The sequence below is a fragment of the Vitis vinifera genome, chromosome 18, assembly GCF_030704535.1.
Source record: "Vitis vinifera cultivar Pinot Noir 40024 chromosome 18, ASM3070453v1".
NCBI classification, from domain to species: domain Eukaryota; kingdom Viridiplantae; phylum Streptophyta; class Magnoliopsida; order Vitales; family Vitaceae; genus Vitis; species Vitis vinifera.
This window is the reverse complement of record NC_081822.1, coordinates 36,411,717-36,432,506: the sequence shown is the minus strand read 5'-3', so window position 1 is coordinate 36,432,506 and position 20,790 is coordinate 36,411,717. Positions and strand designations below refer to the sequence as shown.

Sequence of the window (20,790 nt, the reverse complement as noted above, 5' to 3'; positions counted from 1 at the left end):
GGCTGAATCCATCTCTATACATTTTGCGTGTTGATGGCACTAGTATAGCTACTTGTTATATCCGTGCAGTCTTCTTAGGTGAACTTGTTCCTTATAATTCTTCACTCCTACATGGTTGTAGATTGTCATGGCTGTTTTGTATTCCCCTGTACATAGGCCCCTTTTTTTTATTTGGATTGTTTATATATTTGTTGTTTGTATGTTTGGAAAAATATTCATGTTGAATGAGTTGTTTGTTTTATTTACCAACCTTAATCATTTAAATGCTGAGAATCTTGAGAGTTTATTAGAGTTGATCCCTGACCAACGATATTAGTCTTGACCGTCCCCGTCCTTGAGACAAAACAAATAGTATTAAAGTGGATCCTTGACCCACCCTGGTATAGGATAGGATTGTGAGTTTTTTATATTAATGTAGAAGAATTTTAAAGGTGGTATAGTATTTAACATGGGGAAGCATGTGATCGTTACAGATAAATATAAAGAGTAACTCAAGACATAAAAATAAAAAAGGAAAAAAGGTTTATTTACTATCTCAAAAACAGAAAAAGAAGAGAGAAAGAGAAAGAGAAAGAGAAGACAGGCAAAAAAGGAGGAAGGAAGAACATAGATATATCAATATAGAAAAGAGAGGAAACGGTATCGTCTATTTGGCCTTGGATTTGTTAACAAGGTCAAGTGCATCTGAATTGGTTGGGAGTGCTGGTATTGCTCCTTTCTGAGTTGTGCAAATTGCTCCACATGCATTAGCATATTTCAGTGCCTCCTTCAGTTTCCCCTCATCCTACATTTCACAGTTCATTTACATTACCCTCATCATAACTAGAATATAACTGTCTATTTCCCAATATTTTCGCTCAGTTACTTTTTGGACATAATTTTATTGGGACTTCAAATATGGAAAACAGTTTTTTTTGTTTATTCCTCTGAAAGTTGTTAATCTTTTCAATTATTGTTCTATCAAAAACAACTAAAAATATCTGAATTTCAACTGAATAAATTGCTGAAATTTGTTCTTAAAAAACAACTTATTTTCAGAAAATAAAATAAAATAAAATTGTGAAAAGTCTTGTTATGGTAGGGAACAGTTTTTTATGGTACCAAGCATGTTTGATTTTTCAAAAAGAGAGAAAAATGGAAGGGAGGGAACCTGAAATATGGAAGGGTCTTGGGCAATGGAAACCAAAAGAGCACCCACAAAAGCATCACCAGCCCCTGTTGTGTCAACTGTTTGCACTGAGAAGCCTTCCACTCTCCCTTTGAACCCCTGTTCATATGTACCATTTTTATTTTAGGACTATTAGGACTAAATTAAAGATGATGAAGATTGGAATGAGTTGGTAACATATACCTTGGTGAAGTATCTGCAACCCTTCTCACCATCAGTGACCACAAGCAGCTTGAGGTTGTCATGCCACAGTGACAGCACCACGTCTTCCTTTTCTGCATCTCCTTGTGTCAAGAAACCCACCTCATCATCACTCACCTGTCATCATTTTCTCCATCAATTTCATGTCAAAATCATCCCTTTTCACCCCACCCCACCAACACACACCCCATCAGATCTCAAAGTTTTACTTGCCACCTAGAATGAGTTTCTCCGGCTTCAATAATGGAAATGGAAATAAGTGAAAAAATGTTAAAAAGAAAATTTTCTCAATTTTCTTGGAAAAATCCTTAAAAAAATGTATTCTCACAAATAATCAAATATTCCCCCATTTAAAAATTCAATAAAGAATAACCCTTTCAAGTTTCATCAAACTATCTTATATTTATTTAAGTTAAAGAAGGTAACAGTGAGAATGTTTTGACTTTTTGAGTTTTGATCCCAAATATTCTTCCTTTTTTCTAATCTTCTTGTTACTTTCTTTCCATAAACTCTCCGCAAACAAACATACCCTAAAATACATGTTTCTTTTTCCAACAAACCCCACTACCTTAATAAAATCAGCGTGGTTCCAGATGCTCTTGATGCCATCAATGGCGGCCTGAGCTGACGGCCAGAGAGGCAACCGGACATTGGGGTCATACGACAGCAAGATCCCGGCCTCCTTAGCTGCTTTCATGGCTGCCATATGAGCCGATCTGCATGGCTCCGATATCAAGCTTATGGATCCGTAATGGAAGATCTTGGCCTGCTTGATCAGCCCCATGTTCAGCTCAGATTCCGTCAACAGCATATCCGCGCTAGGGTTCCTGTAAAACATAAACTCCCTCTCCCCATTCTTCTTCAGCGTCACGAACGCCAGCGCCGTCCTTGCATGCGCATCGAAGCACACTCCCTCACTGTTCACCCCATTCTTCTTCAGTATGTCCACCAGCATGTGCCCAAACTCATCATCTCCCACCTGCAACACCAAACGACAAACTCACGTTTTCCATCACATCACCTCCAGATAAAAATTTTTAAAAAAAAAGAAAAAATCACCAACCTTGCCGATAAAGGCGGAGTTACCCCCGAGCTTGGTGATGGCGCAGGCCACATTGGCCGGAGCGCCACCGGGAGCTTTGAGGAATCCGGTGGACTCAGCCAGGGAAACGCCGGCACTGTCGGGGACGAAGTCGATCAGCATTTCCCCAAAGGCCACGACCAAAGGGCTCTTTGATGTGATCGTCATCTTCTCTAAAGTAAATGACTCTCTCTTCTTCTCTACTATTGTGTTTGAATTCTTCTTTCTTGAGTTTATATAGAGAATTAGAAGGTGAATTACCATCTTATCCTCAAAAATGAAGAGGTGGGTTCCAATGGGGGAAACAATGATGATCGTTGGATTGCTTGTTGAGGAAGGAAAATGAATTGGATGGATGGTGGATGATGAGTTTGGAGGAAAGTGGGTGTGATTAGGATTCAAAATTTGGAATAATTCTATCCTTTTAGTGCGGTTTCAAAAATAAGTTGCCAAATTTTAGGGTCTCAACCAAAAAAACATTTGTGTGGTCACAACTCTAAGACTCTAAATCTGATGTTTGGCCACTTCTTTTCAATTTATCCGGTTACCATAATTTTGATATTTAATATTTATTTCCCTATTGCCATAATTAAGGATTAGGATAAGGATGAGTTTGAAATATTTTTATAGGATAAGGATAAATAAAGCAAGTCAAAATACTCTTAATTATGCCTACCATAATATGAACTTAATTGTGTAAAATCTTTTATATAATATTGAGTTGGGGTTGAAGATGGCAGCGGTTAGAGGACCCACGTGAGGTGGGTGGAGACATCAGAGGATGACATAATAAGGTGTTGACATGAAGACAAAGAAAGACCTACTTCCAAAAAAGTTACAGGGTGTATGTCTAATTGAGAGGTTACATATTTATAGTACTTTTTAAGCTCATTTAAGAAAACTTCTTAAATGTTAATTAAAAGAGCCGTGTATGTCTTCCTAGAAATACCAATAAGTCCCATCCTAAGAGTCTGAGACAGACATGATTTTCCAAGGGGAGAAGATCTAAATCTGAGTGGCCCCATCTACATTTAGCCCTCTTTATTATTGAATTGTTGTCCAATTACTTTGGATCACTGAACCAATTTGATTCAAATGAATCATTGATTTATGGGGACCCCTCCAAGATTTAATCTAGAAGACACATTCTTCTTGAGAGAGTTGACAAAACTTGGAAATGAAGGAATGCAAGACAGTTGTTGCCTTGTTGGGTCCCAAAGCACGCACCAAATGCTTAGGAATATGGATCTAATAGTTGAAGCATGATTTGTTGGGAATTGTCCCAAATTCCTAATTAGTAAATATTCCTTTTTGTAAATAATATTGTATAGAATATTTATAGGTTGATATATTATTGTAATATTAGACTTTCTTATAGAATAAGGAAGGTTGTTAGAAATATCTCTATAAATATTCTAGGTTATGAGGGGAAAAAGTTATGAGATGGAGATGGGCCTATAGAGACTATACGAGGTGGATAGAGATGTGAGGAAGAACGAGAGGTACCTGGTGGAGCGAGATGGCTCGTAGTAAGGTATGGATACAAGGAGTGGGGAAACATGGGATGTTTCGGGAACCCAATAGTTGTATCTGGTTCTATCCTCTGTAATATTCTCTATTGTATAGTGGAATTATTCTCTCTCATCCGTGGACGTAGGCATGGTTGGCCGAACCACGTTAAAACCTCGTGTACCGTATGTGTGATTGTTTTATCTTTGTGTTCTTGAACTAACATTGTTGGCATCAAAGTTTTCGTTGGCACTACAATTGGTATCAGAGCTTAGGTTGAAGATTTCTGGAAGAGTAAAAGATCACAAAGCACACAAGATGAAAACAAAAGGAATTTTCACTGAAGGTGGAGTCAATTGCTCTTTCGTGGTGATATGATACAAAAAGGTTTGTGTCATGGAGAGATTGAAGATTAACTTCATGTAATTTGGTCCAAGGTGGAGATTGTTGGGAATTGTCCCAAATTCCTAATTAGTAAATATTCCTTTTTGTAAAGAATATTGTATAGAATATTTCTAGGTTGATATATTATTGTAATATTAGACTTCCTTATAGAATAAGGAAGGTTGTTAGAAATATCTCTATAAATATTCTAGGTTATGAGGGGAAAAAGTTATGAGATGGAGATGGGCCTATAGAGACTATACGAGGTGGATAGAGATGTGAGGAAGAACGAGAGGTACCTGGTGGAGCGAGATGGCTCGTAGTAAGGTATGGATACAAGGAGTGGGGAAACATGGGATGTTTCGGGAACCCAATAGTTGTATCTGGTTCTATCCTCTGTAATATTCTCTATTGTATAGTGGAATTATTCTCTCTCATCCGTGGACGTAGGCATGGTTGGCCGAACCACGTTAAAACCTCGTGTACCGTATGTGTGATTGTTTTATCTTTGTGTTCTTGAACTAACATTGTTGGCATCAAAGCTTTCGCTGGCAATACATGATTCAGTTGCTAATCCATTATCCAGTTAAGTCTCTAGAAGCATCGGTCTAAATGTCTACAATTGGTATTGGATTCTAAAATAATTTTTTTTTTTTTTGAAAAAAAAAAATTGTTATGGTTAAATAACTTAATAAAATAAAATATGTATCACATTTGATATTATTTAAATAATTGTAGGTTTATGATAGTGTTAAAGAATTAAAAATTCTTAAAACATGGTTTACACTCATTTTCACACATGGTACCAATATTTGATGATTGGTATATATCTTAAAAATAAAAAATAAAATAAGAAAAAAATGCAATATATGAAATTTATTTGAAAGTAAATTAGTTTGAACTTCTTGTTTTTTACTTATATTTGAGACATTATTTCTTTGATGAAAAAAACTCTACAAGAAATATAGAGATTATCTTTTATTTTTTAAAATTTTTATCTTTTCTTTTTCACAAAGTCGAAGGTGGTAATTATTTTTTGGTTAAATAAAAAAAATCAAAATATTTTATTTTTAATATTCAATTAAAAGTGACATGTTAACATCATCCAATATAATTAAAGTGAATTTATTATTAATATATTCAGTTTAATTATATTAAATAATATCAATAGGTTACTTTTAACTTAATAGAAAAAATCAAATATTTTAATTTTTTTTATTTAACTTTGACTTTTTCCTATTCAGTCAAAAAAAAGCAAACACCACTAAGACAGTTTTAAAAGAGTAGCCCATAACCATATTATACATTTATATATAATGCAAAAGTTTCTAAAATATTTCTTTTTTTGTATTTTCAATTATTTTACAAAACATTTCTACAACAAAACAAATTCTTAACCATGATCCCTGATATATAACTCTTACCCTCTATCCATGAAGGGTCTACATGAAAAGTACGGCCATAGAGACAGCAACCTTCAACAAAAGAGCACCTGTACTTGAATCCGACACTGACATGACACTAACACCGATGGATAGGTGAAGAGTAACTGAGGATACGATACAACTCTCTCTAATGAATTCGGATAAATAGCCTTACATCCTTCAACAAAAAGGGTATTTGTAACTAAAGTTGGCACAAGCAAACAGTAGAGAATGTCTAAGGGCACAAGACAACTCTCTATCGAGGAATTTAGAAAAATAGTCTTGTAGCTGCCAATCCCATCCCTCTTCTTCCTTTTTTTTCCACCCCGTGGTGTAAAAGGGATCCTACCAACTTATTCTGACCCAGGATATTAAGCTCATGAGTATGAGGAAGTCTCTCAGTAGATGAACAGATCATGACTCCCTTGGGAACCATCTTTTGTAAGAAGTTCAGTTTGATCAGATGATTCATGAGGAGGCAAGATCTATATCTATTTCAAACATTTGTGAAATATTCATCTACAAGAGATGCCTTAGCCCACCTCTTATATATATTTGCTTAAAATTATAATCGAACATTCATCACAAAAGATGCCAGAAAACCTAATCAACCTGAATTTCTGCCCAACTTCTGGCTCACATTCCTAATTAATCAGTGAAAGGATTAAAGAATCACTGAAATTTATTGGGTCGAATGTATATAATATGACCTAAAGGCATCTCTCTGAGGTCATCAAGACAAGTAGTGAATCCCATGCTCTGTTCTAACAATGCCATCAACACAGAACAGGAAATAGATCAAAATTGCAGCATGTAAAGACAATCCCCGACATGAATAAGAATTGCAACATAAGGATTCTCATCAGCAAACATGTATTGCAAGATATGGAGGCCTTAGATGCAAAAATTCAACATGCTTGGATAAATCCCTGATATTAAAAGGTATTGCTGCATGCCTAAGAGTGTTATGTAGCGGAAGTATGATACACCTCGCAGTCTAAGATAGGATGAAAAGTTCATGGTTTAGGCCCCATAACATGTTTGTTCGGCTTAGGTGCATTACTTCTCCAAGGAGTAGTGCTTGTTCAGAGCTTCAGTGACATCCCAAGTGACTTTCATTCCTTTGGGGAACTCAACCAAATCACCCGCTCCAATTTCAAAGAATCCATCATGCCCATCACAGTAAACCTTCACTTTTCCCTCCAGCAGATACATTGTCTCTTTAGCTTCAAATGTCCATGGGAATTTGCTTGGAGAGCATCCCCACCTGTTCATTCAATATTAGCCCATACACAGAAACATGCCATAATATATGAAGTAGCAAAGTAGAAAAACCATAGATGGTGCATGTGTCTCAAACGTTTGACCTCTATTCCTTTTTGGTTCAATGTCTTCATTCATGGCAGCTAATGAAATACAGCAACAAGTACAAAACTTTTCAAACCTTTCTTGTACAAATCAGAGCCAAGAACACAGACACATTTCTGTAGAAGTTGTTGAAGGGCATTGGCAGTAACAGGAAAGAAGCAGGGCAATGTCAACGGCAGAAATAAAGGAGTGGCAGCAGTATAGATTAGGTGTTTAGTTAATGAATATATTATTTGAAAGTGTAATCAATAGTAAACATCAAGTTTGATATTATTATGTCAAATGATTCTTTATTACAAGATAATACACCTCTTTTTTTGTATGGGAAGTATAGGCCTTTTCTAAAATATGGTATCATTGAAAGCGGTGTTTTGATAAACTGAACATATGGAGACTTTCTAAACCTCTGCATGAAATTAGGGTTTTGAGATGGAGCCAGTTGGGCTACATGATGGGAGCTAATTGGTCTTATCAGCATGAATATTACAGAAGACAGAACCCATCCTGTACACAGGTAGACCCCAACCCCATTCAACCCTCTAACTATCCTGTGTACTTGATGGTGAGACTTGGCAAGAGAGTTGAGGTAACTGACCACCTGCCCCGCCCTAGGCAGGCACCCATCTCATTTGGATTGCATGGTTTTCAATTTCTTAAAAGTCTCAAATAATATATAGTCAATCAAAAGGGACAAAGTCTTGCAAAAATCAAGAGCTTTGACACAAAGTATGCATATGTAATCTGTAGAATCCAACCATTAATGAACAAAGGGACACTGTAGCATAGCAAATAAACTTAACAATTGAAAATAAATTGGTCAACATTCAAATTTAAAGGGACCAAAAATTAAATAAACAAATAACTCTAAGGCCACAAAATATATCTCAGCAGAGTAATCAGCTCCAAGAAAGAAATTAAAGAAAGGGAACATATCAGTGACAAATTTTTTATCAGTGTTTTGGCAGTGGGTCTCTTTTTTTTTTTTTTTTTCCTTTTTAAAATTCGAAGAACCTTCCATGGCCAAGCCCTTAGGACTCTCCATGAGGACCTAAACCTCGGAATGGTAATCTCTCCGCAACAACTAGTATCAGATAAATTCAAGGTATCATTAATGACAGAATTTGAACCCAAGACCATGTGCCACTTACTGGGACCACACTTCCCAGTGTGCCCTGACCAATTGGGCTACCTTAACGGGTGGCAGTGGGTCCCCTTTGTGCATTCTCATGTAAAACCTGACAATATATTAGGTTATTTCATTTACTAGATTAGAAATCTTGATAAGGTGATATGAAATGAAACATCAAATATTGAACTCATCCCTGATCCAGGCAACTGGTTAACCCTGTTATCTAACTTTTTTTTTTTTTCTCAATTAAAATTGATCTTCTTCATGTTCTATGCTGAGACTCTCATCCATTCTTTTATTTCTGATTAAAAAACTTAATTAATCATGTTTACACCAACCCCAGGTTGGAAACCATCCTCTTACAGTATAATCAGCTTATGCCAATACTTGATTCCCAACAGCACATCAAATTCACTAAAATTTTCACCTGAGTTATCCCACTAATTAAATTTTTTCCTTAGCCTCATGATCCTGTGATTGTACTCCAAATTCAAGCACCATTGTCTTGGGCATCAGACCGCACCATCGTCTTGGGCATCAGACCTCTCCAAGGTGTGGGAGACTACAAATATGATATCAAGCCAAACTAAAAGAATAAAATGGCAATGCATGCAGAAGAATATGTACTACATGGAAATGTTCTATACCTATATATGAGGGCACAGAACATGATCTAAGATAATGCCTGATCTTGAACCTTGATCCTAGGCTGCAAACTGAAGGCATTGCCTTACATAGACTACCACTGCAAGAAGACTACCATGAAATTTATATTATTCAGATTAGTATGAAGTGATTCTTCACACTTTCAAACTTAAATATAGTGCCGGTGTCAAATCCTTGACCTCTCAAGTTTTTACATGAAGGGTAACTAACCAGCAATGACATGAATTCATGGGAAAGGGAAGATGACATCCATTGTAGATTGTATTTCAATATCAAATTGGCCCAATTATGAAAATAAATTCACTAGTCTCATAAAGAGAAGGGACAAGTCTCAGTTGACCAAATTTTTTTGGGAAGAATTCTCCAATTTGGAGATGGAAATCAACCCTACAAATGACTATCTTCTTATGCTTTTCTAGGTTTTACTCTTTTTCAAAAAGTTAATCAGGGTTTTCATTGCCGCTCCTAATGGGTTTATTCTCAGCAACAAATATAACAGAAAGGGTACTCGAGTACATGTTTGAGGGGATAAGAAATCAAGTGATAATAAGCCCAAATAGACTCAAAAGGAATGATTTTTATCGATTATTTCAGAAGAATTTTACACCAAACCCCCTCAGGACAAGAAAATAGTTTCTGGGTGCAGACCCACATCACAAATTTTCTCCATATTAGAAGCAAAGAAGCAAACTTCCAACTTTTCACTGTAAACCCCCCGTTTGTTTGCCAAGAAAGTGAATGCAAGAAAACTGAAAAAAGGGACCGAAAAAGAGAGAGGTGAAGGGTGTTACTTTTTCCAAGAAGTGACACCCAGATCGGTGAGTGTGGCCTGAGGAGGGTTCCTGTGAATCTTCACTCCAAAAATCTCGATGATCGCCGTTGAAGCTTCTTGGGGATTGGGTTTTGTCATATTACTCGTAAAAACTACTAGAGCCACAGAAAGTAGTAGTATCACGACTGCTGCTGCATTGCTACTCGCTAATTTTGTGAACTTGGAAGGCATGTTTGTTTCTCAGGAAAGTTTCCCCCAAGAAAATACTTTCATTCAATCTAACGCCGGATTCTGTGCAACCAATAAAGTTTTTGGCTTATTTAAATATACTAAAATTTTAGTCTGATCAAATCAATTTAGAATATAAAATTCAAAGAAATGCCGTGTACATTAACACGCATATACCTCTTTTAAGAAAATAAGGTAATTTATACTTTGTATACATTTGAAGTTGTAAATGAATTAAATGAGCGATGATAGTATCAAATGGATCATAACGGTGGTGTGAATGAATTATTTAAATTAAATATTTCTTCAATTCAATTCAATTTATTTATTAATCAAATACGATTTGTATAACAAATGATTTCGTGAATAAAATACAACAAATTATCTTTATTTTTATTAATAGTCTTGGCGAATTGGGAATAAGTGATATGACCTTCATTACCTTTAATAAGTGTAATGATGTAGTGCAATCCTAATTAATAAGGGTGTTATTAGTATTTAATACATTATTAATTATAAATTCTTCACTCTTTGGTAGACTATTGATTAGAAATCATTTTATCCATTGTTATAAAAAAAAAAAAAAATCATTTTATCCACTAATAAGTGGAACAATTTAAGGCTATTCACCCGTGTAAATTTTAATATTTTGGATCAAAGTAAAAAGATTTATTTATAAAATGTTTTTAAATATGAACTAATTATGCAAATTACACGTTGATATATCTTTAAATCGAAAGTATTGATTTTTTTGAAAAAAGTGAATTGAATTATTGAATTAAATGAAATTACTTGTTAATTGATTTTTTCTTTTATATATATATAAGGATATGATATCTCTCATGATTCAATTCCGTACTATATTTGATATTTTTTATTCAATTATTTTTTCTTTTTGAATTATCGAATTCACCATTTTTTTTAATATTTAATTTTTCAGGAACAAGTAATATATGTAATATTTATTATTTAACTTTTCAACAACAAGGGACATTCGAAAGAAGAGGGATGGGGATAGAAAGGATGTGGGATAAATCTTTGAATTTACTATTTACATATTTTATTAATTAAAGTAGTTGATGAATTTGATTTGTAAAGTGAGCATGGTATCCTTGACCTTCATGTTTAGGTTATTTTATATGGAACTCTTATTTCCTTATATTCGAATCTCATTTTTTTTTATAGTATCATCCAAGTTTTATTAAACATAAATCATGGACTTTTTTCAACTTCTAAAATCTTTCAATCTTTCAATCTTTCCTTTTAACCATATTTCTTCCTTCCTTCAAACTCTGAAGTCTCTTTAGAAAGTGGGTGTGGGGCATCCTCGCAGAGCAACTCACCTCCAACTGCCCTAATTCTCCTATACCCTTACCCATCCCCACATGATCTGATTTCTGAAAAACTCTTGCTTTTCTTTTCCTTTTCCTTTTTATTTATTTATAACTAACAAAGGAAGCATCTCATATTCATAAGGCTATAAAGTAAGCCCACTCATGGATACATTCCACTAGCGAGTTGGTGCCACAATCAAATCAAATACTAAATTCAAGTAGCAAGTAGAAAGTAGAATCCACTCTACTTTTAATATTTTCCCTTGTCAAAAAGTAGTTTTTCATTCTGAATATTCAAGTTGGTTGCTTTGACAATTAATTTTGCTATCTCTCTCTCTCTTTTGACGTCATTTTGTTTAGATTTAACTATCCTTTTCTTGCACCTTTAGTTATTATATGGCAGAGAATTACCATACAATTTTCCTTCTCCGTATCTTTGCCTCAAAACAAGAATCTGAGAAAAACCCAAAATTTTCTGCATTTATCCAATAAAAGGGCTAGAACATCTTATTCCACAACCAAATTACACAGAGAGACAAACATATGAGTTTGATTGTATCCTAAGATCTACTTCTAGAACCCCAATACTTCATTTCATGCAGTTATTGATAAGAAGAGAGGCAAAGGGGCTGCAGAAGACTAGTGAATTAGCCCAAGCTGTAATGCTTGTCCACTGCAACAGAGACATCCCAAGTGCAGCTCATTCCTTTGGGAAACTCCACCAAATCACCAGCCCCAATCTCAACACACTCATTAGCCCCATCTGGGTATACCTTCACTTTGCCCTTCAGTAGGTAACATGTCTCTTTGGTTGTGAACGTCCATGGGAATTTGCTTGGTTCACACCCCCACCTGTTCAATATTCAATAACCCACATACATGAGCCCATCGACAACCCTAAAGCATTTATAAACACATGAATACACCACTTTTTCTGTTGTTTTCCTCAATTTTTTCCATGGAAGAAAGAAGAAGAAAAAGAGCAGAAAACATACTTGGGCCAAGATTTGACACCCAGTTGAGTGAGTCTGGACTCAGGAGGATTCCTCTCAATCTTGATGCCCAGCTTCTCAGTTGTCATAGCTTCTGCCCTCACAATCCCAGTGTTGACTCTGTAAGTTGGCTTGTAGGTTTTGGGTGATTTTGTTGATAAGGGAGAAGAAGAACCACTAAATAATGATAAAGAAGACAGGTGTTTGGTTGGGAGGCTTTGGGTGTTGGTGTTGTGGAACTTATTAGAGAGTGCTACCACAGACTGGTTGACTGAACCCAAACATGCCATTGCTGAATTTTGAGGTCTCCTCTCTACGCTGCTCCTGGGAATTTTTTTATGAATATAGTTAATTATGCCTTCATATTAAGTGGGTCATATCTTTTAAACTAAAAGAGATCATTGAGTTTATTGGGTCTTTTGCTCTGGTATTTATTGTGATCCATTCATTTCTCATCTTTTCCAGTGTCCAACAATATTTTGAAGCCAATTCTGGGTTTTTTTTTTATTTTTTTATTTTTTGTGTACATGATTTTATCAAGTCAATTTTGGTCCATTGTCTGAGAGTTTGGCAGATTTTATCATCAGAATGTCTTGGAAGGTCCTAGGGCATTTTTGGGTAGGGATTGACACAGTGCCATTTTTCTTGTGGCAAAATCATTCTAGTCCTGAGTATACTATTCCTCTAGGGTCCTTAGCATTTTATGTAATTTATGTAGTGTTATAAAACATTTATTCATTGAAAAAAAAAAGGAAGAAAAATATATGATCAAAAAATGCACTTAGAGCTTTTTTTGGCTATGTTTTTTCCAATAGTTTCCAAAAAATAGTTTGGGATAACTATTCTTAAAAATAATTTTTAATGATTTTCAAGAATAAAATTCAACTTAAATATGAATTGCAATTTTCTCAGCTTATTCTCCATAAAGGTACTGCACATTTATGTACAGTTAAAAGTTAAAATATTCTTCCTATTTTAAAAATAAACTGAAATTACCTGAGTTCTTTCAAAAAAAAAAAGGTATTTTTAGGGTAAATTCTTAAAAAAAAAAAAATTATCAAAAGCTTTTCAAATATGTATTCTACTTTAGAAAACTATTTTTATTTGAGGACAAAAAACGGTTGTCAAGAACAACTTCCAAAAAGAGGCTTTAAGGGTCTATTTAGCAACTATTTTCAAGAACAAATTTTTATTTTCTAAAACAAGAAAACTAGAAAATATATTTGACAATCAAAAACTATTTTTTGTTTTCAGTTCTTAAAACAAAAAATATGATGTTTTCAGCTAATGTCTTTTAGTTGTTTTTACTTGTTTTTTGAGAATTGTTTTAAAAAATAATAATACACATATATAATAATTAAAAATAAAGTTGTGAATGTAAAAGTTATTTTTAAAATATATTTAAAAATATTAAAAACAAGTTAAAAACATTTTAGGTTTTCAAATAAACTTTTATTTTACAAAACAAAACAATTTTTAAAAACTGTTTTTAAAAACTATTTTTTAGAGTTATTTTAAAAAACACTTACCAAACAATACCTAAACTTTTGTTTTTATATATCAAAGTTCTTTCCAAAATAGTAAAGATCAAAGTCTTTCCAAAGTCTCCTCAAGTCTTTCCCAAGAGCAGGACATCATCCATCCTCCAAAACCGGAAAACTTACAGCATTCATCAATAGGTTTCCACTTCAATTCCAGCAAAAAAAAAAAAAGTTGGCATATATGTGATCCTGGTTTAATATTGAATCCTTGGATCTTCAGATGAGACTGAGAACCTATAGGATTCCCAGACCTGTTAGTGAGATTCAAAAAGGCTAGCTTCTACAATGCCTCGTACACAATAGCAGAAGTTGTTCAAACCAGCCTTGGTTAAACTTAAAGGCCTAACTGCTACTTTTTCCGGACATGTTTGTTCCCCAATCATATTAGTGTATAATCATAGGAAACTGTCATGGATTTCAATAACAAATATGTTTTATTTATTTACGGCATAACCACTGACAGATTCAATCTTTTCTTGGAAGAATCATAAACCAGAACCCTTTGGGATATATAATGCATTCTGACTTCCTAAGTATTGTCATCACTAGTGGGCGTCCAACCAAATGATCCGAGTGAATTTGCCATAAGAAACCCCATTGCTGTCCACCAGCTCTAAGAAGTGCCAATTAGAAACCAAAACCGGAACTAGAGAGCTCAGTACAACACAGGTATTGTCAGATCTATAGCAATCTTAAACCTTGGCCCTGATGCAAACAGTACAGAACATACTATGAAACAAATAGATTGGCCATCACAATGACAAACACATAAATCAGATAAGATAAACAACTAAGAGGAGAAGAGTTGGAATAACAGACAAACTTCATTAGTTATAGACTTATAGAGACATTTACAGAGATAAAGGGAGAAAAGCATTCTTGAAGATACATATACACACACCAGGAAAACTAACGACAAAACACACGTATAACCGTGCAATGCATACTGATATGAAATACATTTATCTGGCTCACTTTGAGGTAAAGTAGTTGAGGGACTTCAGCTGGTAGCATCCACTGCTATGCATCTTCGACTTCGCTCCACTTGACTGATGCTGGAAAAACAGCATTTGATCTTCCAATTTTTTCTTCTAAAAGGACTCTTCCTCCTGGGTATTCTGCCAAGGCTTTTGGCACAGCTGGGGTTTTTTTCATTATCTTGTAAACGACACGGAATTCAAGGGCTATCGGCAGTGATCCTTGTACCATATTATAGCCATTTGTTTTGATGCTTAAATTCAAGCAGTCGAATACTCTTCGATCCATTAGAGACACCAAAAAATTGGGGAAGCAGTTAAAATATATGGGTCCATCACAAAGACTGAATTGAAGCTTTCCTAGCAAGGAGTCTTCAAACTTGCTATGCCTATTATCTTGGAGACATAAAACAACTGAGGTTCCATTAATACCTTGCCTTGTTAATGGTCCAACTGCTAGTTGAACCAACCCTACATGGAGGGAACAATCCTCGTCTTGGAATCGGTATAAATGCTCTTGTGGAAGTAATCTTATAATTTGATCTCCAGTGGACAGTGGCATTGTTTGTTTTTCAGTTCTCACTAACTTGTTGGATTTGAAGAATCCTGTTTTGTAGATTTTCTCTTTTGGGATGTTCCAATTGTGCAAATTCTTCTCAACACTGACCCTATATTCTTCACTATCTACAACAACTTTACTAGAAGATGACTTACAACTAAATAAGGATGCCATCCAATAAATTCTCAGTAACTAGAAAGAAAATAAGAAAGATAATAGAAAAATACCTACTTGGGGTTGCACTCAGGAGGGTTCTTCCGGAACTTGACTGCCTTATTGAGAAGGAAAATATAAGAAGAAGCAAGCTTAGAAAGATACTGAGGAGAGTGCTCTAGTCTGCAACACAATCATTTGTCAAGATAGAGGAGAAACTTAAATATGATATGAGACTAGTGGAAATGGTCTTTGCCTTGCACATTAAGTATTGGAAAGCACTTGGAATCTTTTCTTTTCCACGTTTGTCGTTTCTCTTTGTTGAATATGATCCATCCATATCCTAACTTCTATAGTTCCATGTACTATTGGAAGAAAATAATGGAACCCTATGATATCTCATGTAGTGGAGGTAAGATAAAAGTTAATTAGTCCTGGAAGTTGACGTTCAATGACTGCCATTATTGGATGTATAATACCTGGATATCATAGAAAGCTGATTACTTGGAGTTTGTAGAGTAGTGAAAGCATTGTTTGTTTCAATTGTAATATTTTACATTGGATAAGGAAGAAGGAAGAAAGTTACTGGGACTATTTATGTATGGACTCCTCTTAATCATGTAGAATTTTAAAGTCATGAGGATCCCTTTGAATCTTAGAGTGGACAATATCTACACAGTTGGGTGTGGATCGTTACATCAATGAAAAATAAATACGAGAGCAATTTATGCTATCTAAATTAGAATTATCAATTGTTTGGGATAAAATCTATGGGAAAAGAAGAGTTATGGTTTCAATTCAAATAAGGAACTTATCAACATTCATGTTTCATCTTTTACAGTATCCATCAATTATTTGAAGCCAATTTTTTAGATTATGGTGTAAAAGAGTGAGTGCATCAACCAATTCAAACCAGTCGTCTTTCTTTCTAGCATGGATATGTTATTGGGAAAATGTGATTATTCATAGTGCTACACTCCCCTCTTGTCCATCTCTGGTTCAATTATTCAGAATCAAGGGGTGGAGTGATCCTGTTACAGAGTTACTCTCTAATAATCTTCCCTGAACCTTGGCTCTGGTGCCAAAATAGTGCAGTATCCCTGAGATAGTACAGAACAAACAATTAATCATCATAGCATAAACATAAGAATCAGAGAATATAAACAATTAAGAGGAAAAGAATTAGAATGATAGGGAAGCTTCGTTAAATGTAGGGGCACTTACATAGATAAAGGGAGACCAACAACCTTGAAGACAGACATTTACACACTGGGACCACACAGTACAAAAGACTAACCATACACACTGTGATACGAAATACACTAGCCACTAGGGAAAAGCACTCCAAGTTGAATTACCTTTCAATTGGTTGTAGTTTCACTAGCTATTTAATATTTTATTAGACATTGAATCTTTTGCTTTTTGGGCAAAATCATACCACTTTTTCTCTGGAGTGGAGCTTTTCTGGGGGACCCTTTTTCTTGACAGTGGTTTTTCTTGAATTTTCAGGAACCTGCTTGATCTGAAACCTTTAACCCATCCTTTGAGGAAATTGAAGAACTTGTTCCTTTTCATATCATGACATCCTTTAAGGGAACTGAAGAACATGATGCCCTTTGAAGTAATTGAAGTTCAGAAGGTCCTTTAAGGGAATTGAAGAACATAAGATCCTTTGAGGAAATTGATGAACAGGGAGAGAATGAACAATTGATGTCCTGTTAGGCCTTTTTTTGTTAGTGGTCCGACTCCTAGTTGCATCAACCCTAAAATGAGGGAGTTAAACTTTAGCTTAAGCCTTTCTGTGGGAGCAACTGAGGTCCTCTTTCCCCCTTTGTTTTTTCTCTTCTTTTATTCTATGTGATCATTCACATTCTAACTTTTAAGTACCACATATATTATTTGAAGCAAATAGTGGAATCTCATTGATCACTGAAATCCAATTTTCCGTGATTATTTGAACTTTTGTGAACTGTGGAGTCACATCAAAATTAGCCATGGAGCTGGGGAGGTTAAAGCATTTGTTTGTTCCAGTGGAAAGTAAAAGAGGCAAAGAAAGAATCATTGCAGGGTGCATATAATATCTAATTCAGGATGATCTTTCTTTTGGGATAAGATTTCTGGTTGAAAAAAGAGTAGAAGTTTGAAAATAAGGAGCCCATCAATCATTTCATGCCTGTTGTCTCATTGTGAAGACTTTGGTTTATAGTCATCTCTGCAATGTCTAGGAAAGTGTGGAAGGCATTTGTTTGTTTCCATGGAAAAACAACATGGACAAGAGGAAGAGTAGCCTATTACCCGGTAGCTTTTCAAGTTTTTGGATTAAATTGATAGCTTAAGCTATATAAAAGAATTTCCCAGGTCAAATGTTGTTTACCCTAGGCCAAGGCTTCCAAAACTTCAAAATATGCATACATGATTGAAAGAAATTCATTTATATATATGGTACCCACTACAACATTTTCATTATGTATCATAAGATTACTAAACTAGAGAGGTAGAGACCCGTTATGCAACCAAACATGTCCCAAGTTAGGAATTGACTTTGATACCACATCATATAAGGGCAGACAATGTCTTAGCGATCGATTATGAAAGCATTCTGTAATGACTAGTTATCTCTTGTATAGTATCATCCTCTTAAGATCATACTTAAGTTAGAAAAATATCAACCCAAAGGTACCAACAACCCTCTAAAACTTGAACCCATGCACAATTTATTTATTTATTTATAATTATATTGTATATTATTTTATTAAAAATATAAAATGATAAGAAAGAACTTTAATTTTTCTTAATTTTAAATTATCTTAAACTAGTGAATTTTATTAAAGATCTTTCAATATCTTTGTTATGAATAGTTATTTATATTAAAGGACTAATAATTTATTTGATGACTTTGAGGTATTTAACTTTTAATATCTTATGTTATAAAATGACCTATATTTTATATTTTCTACTTTTATTTTATATTTCCTAAAATAATTATTTTGTTTGATATCTTGTATGAACTCATAGTAACTCAAATCATTAATGGGCTTACCATTGGTTAGGAATTCTCAACCTAACTTTGAATTGGATTTGACATGGATTAGACATATTGACGACGGGTTTAACAAGAAGTTAACCTTCTAATCCACCCAACCTATCTAAATTATAATCCTAACTTCTGTAGTAGAAATTAAGTGCTATCCCAAACTAGGTTTTAATGTGGTGTTGGAGTTCTAATTAACTAAAAGTCTCACATTCAAGTCTCTCCTTTCTATTTGTCGTCCCTCCTATGCATCTATCCGTAATACACATACACACTTCAACATGACTTTGGAGGCTCTAAAATTGGTCCAAAAACCCAAAACCTAATTGAGCCCTGCTAGCTGGTCTAATAAGGCCCAAGATTGAGCCCATTGAGCCGAATCTTCTCATACCTATCATCAACTTCCTTCGCATCCTAGTTTTCTCCCATTCCAATGGAAAACTTGGTTGGAGCTTGACTTGCATATTTGATTAATTCGAAAGTTTTTGCACGAGGAAAAAAAAAATACTAAAATAGCAAGAAAAGACAAAAATATATTAATATTAAATTAGTACAAAAAATATAAAATTAAATATAATTTAAATTAGTTAAAAATTTATGTATTTTCAAATTATTTGTTTTTTATATAAAAGAAGAAAAAAAATGAAATGAGTTTGAAAAAAATATATAAAAATAATTTATTAACTTTAAATCTATTTTTATTTTCTTTCTTTTCCCTTATATTTTTCTTCAAAATTAATTTCAATCTAGTAATTTATTATATTCTCTATTTTATTACATTGTTGTTTCATTATTATTTAATAACTTAAAGTTTTTGGATCAACATTACATTAAAATTTTATTTCATGGGATGTAACATGTGACATCCAATTATTTCCCTTGTATAATCTTTGGTTGGTTGGTTGGTTGGATATAATATATAATAGAATAAAAAAAAAAAAGATCATATCTTATTTCATATTTAGATAATGAAATAGAACACTTGATGAGATAAAATAATATATCAATATATCATATCTGATCACTTATCATATCCAATGTAAAACCAAGAGTGAGATAAAATAAGTAATAAGATATTTTATTCATCTTTTTTATTTATTTATTTCTTTTACATGAAATATGTCAATCCTAAATCCTAAATTAGAATATAGGATATACATATAGTATGTATCATAAATTTATTTTTATCATTTTTAAAATTTTTTATATTAGTTATTTTTTAAATTAAAATTTTTTATTTGAAGTAGTTAATTTGTGGTTAAAAAAGAAGAACTAAAAAAAAATACTAATTTATTTATTATGTATATATTACATAATCATGAGTATTGTTAAACGAAGATAAATTTTAGATCTTTTTAATTGCAAATATTAGAATACAATGTGATTTTTATTTTAAAAAATTAGTGGATATTGAAAAATAATATATATTATATTATATATTTTATTTATCTTGTGAACTAAATATAAACATAATATAACATATTCCATTGTATATACTAAATTAAGATTTAATGCTTACGACATATATTAAAAATGATATTTTATGATGTATATATCGTGTTCCATCATATCCCATCAATCAATTGTCGTCCTAAAACTATTTATTTATTGTTTTAATTTATTGGGTTGGACTGAGGGCTATCTATCAAGATCAAACTACCATGATGTTGTGCATTTGGCCACCATTACTAGCTAGTAATCAAAGAAACCAACACAATTAGTTTTGTTGCCTTGAATCAATCCTCGTAGTTAATCAAAATTTGCTTTTACTACTCTCATTTATACACAATACTTAATCAAAATTTTCATTTTTTTTTTCTTTGTATTGAAGCATCTCTTTAATTTTATGCTTGGAACAAGCCAAAGATTTCCGTTTTGTTTTCCATCATAAACCAAGTATGATAAAACCATATTTTTGCATTTTTTAAGTATTTTTTTTAAACTAAACATCAATAATGAACCCTTTGAGCTTGTTTAGATGTTGCGATTTATGAAGGAATATGAATACTTCATAATTCTTAATTCTTAGAAATTAACCTTTTCGTGTTTGTTAAAGTTTTAAATATTATATTTAAAATTTTAAATAATTACATAAAGTGAATTTTGGACCACCACGGATAGATATTTTATAAAAGAAAAAATTCACATTTTTGCTATACATCTCGTGAGCGTGATAAAAAAAATACTTTGAAGACACCTTATTTATTTATTTGTGCCTAAACACTAACATAAAATGTTTTTGAAAGAAGTAATATTAATAAAATCACTATAAA

General features: G+C 33.5%; 3 protein-coding genes across 3 annotated transcripts; all 3 read right to left on the bottom strand.

Moving 5' to 3' along the window:
• Positions 1-499: 499 nt before the first annotated feature.
• On the bottom strand, positions 500-2,673 carry LOC100262010 (probable fructokinase-5). The gene is made up of 5 exons (XM_002263697.4): positions 2,433-2,673; positions 1,938-2,348; positions 1,352-1,486; positions 1,151-1,267; positions 500-784 (listed from the first exon to the last, which is right to left on the bottom strand). Exons 1-5 carry the CDS (start codon positions 2,616-2,618, stop codon positions 647-649), a joined length of 987 nt encoding a protein of 328 aa, XP_002263733.1. The 5' UTR covers positions 2,619-2,673; the 3' UTR covers positions 500-646.
• A 3,908-nt stretch (positions 2,674-6,581) lies between these two features.
• On the bottom strand, positions 6,582-10,100 carry LOC100256915 (uncharacterized). Its single transcript, XM_002263861.4, has 2 exons — positions 9,722-10,100; positions 6,582-7,034 (listed from the first exon to the last, which is right to left on the bottom strand). Exons 1-2 carry the CDS (start codon positions 9,931-9,933, stop codon positions 6,827-6,829), a joined length of 420 nt encoding a protein of 139 aa, XP_002263897.1. The 5' UTR covers positions 9,934-10,100; the 3' UTR covers positions 6,582-6,826.
• Positions 10,101-11,719: 1,619 nt separating this feature from the next.
• On the bottom strand, positions 11,720-12,705 carry LOC100244771 (uncharacterized). Its single transcript, XM_002263736.4, has 2 exons — positions 12,260-12,705; positions 11,720-12,116 (listed from the first exon to the last, which is right to left on the bottom strand). Exons 1-2 carry the CDS (start codon positions 12,544-12,546, stop codon positions 11,912-11,914), a joined length of 492 nt encoding a protein of 163 aa, XP_002263772.1. The 5' UTR covers positions 12,547-12,705; the 3' UTR covers positions 11,720-11,911.
• Between the last annotated feature and the right edge of the window lie 8,085 nt (positions 12,706-20,790).

Coding starts and splice junctions, on each gene's coding strand:
- LOC100262010 (XM_002263697.4), bottom strand. CDS start 2,618: ATGACGATCACATCAAAGAGCCCTTTGGTCGTGGCCTTTGGGGAAATG. Junction 2,349..2,432: donor ACTCCGCCTTTATCGGCAAG/GTTGGTGATTTT, acceptor TTGGTGTTGCAG/GTGGGAGATGATGAGTTTGG. Junction 1,268..1,351: donor GTTGCAGATACTTCACCAAG/GTATATGTTACC, acceptor ACATATGAACAG/GGGTTCAAAGGGAGAGTGGA.
- LOC100256915 (XM_002263861.4), bottom strand. CDS start 9,933: ATGCCTTCCAAGTTCACAAAATTAGCGAGTAGCAATGCAGCAGCAGTC. Junction 7,035..9,721: donor GGTGTCACTTCTTGGAAAAA/GTAACACCCTTC, acceptor TTGAATGAACAG/GTGGGGATGCTCTCCAAGCA.
- LOC100244771 (XM_002263736.4), bottom strand. CDS start 12,546: ATGGCATGTTTGGGTTCAGTCAACCAGTCTGTGGTAGCACTCTCTAAT. Junction 12,117..12,259: donor GGTGTCAAATCTTGGCCCAA/GTATGTTTTCTG, acceptor AATATTGAACAG/GTGGGGGTGTGAACCAAGCA.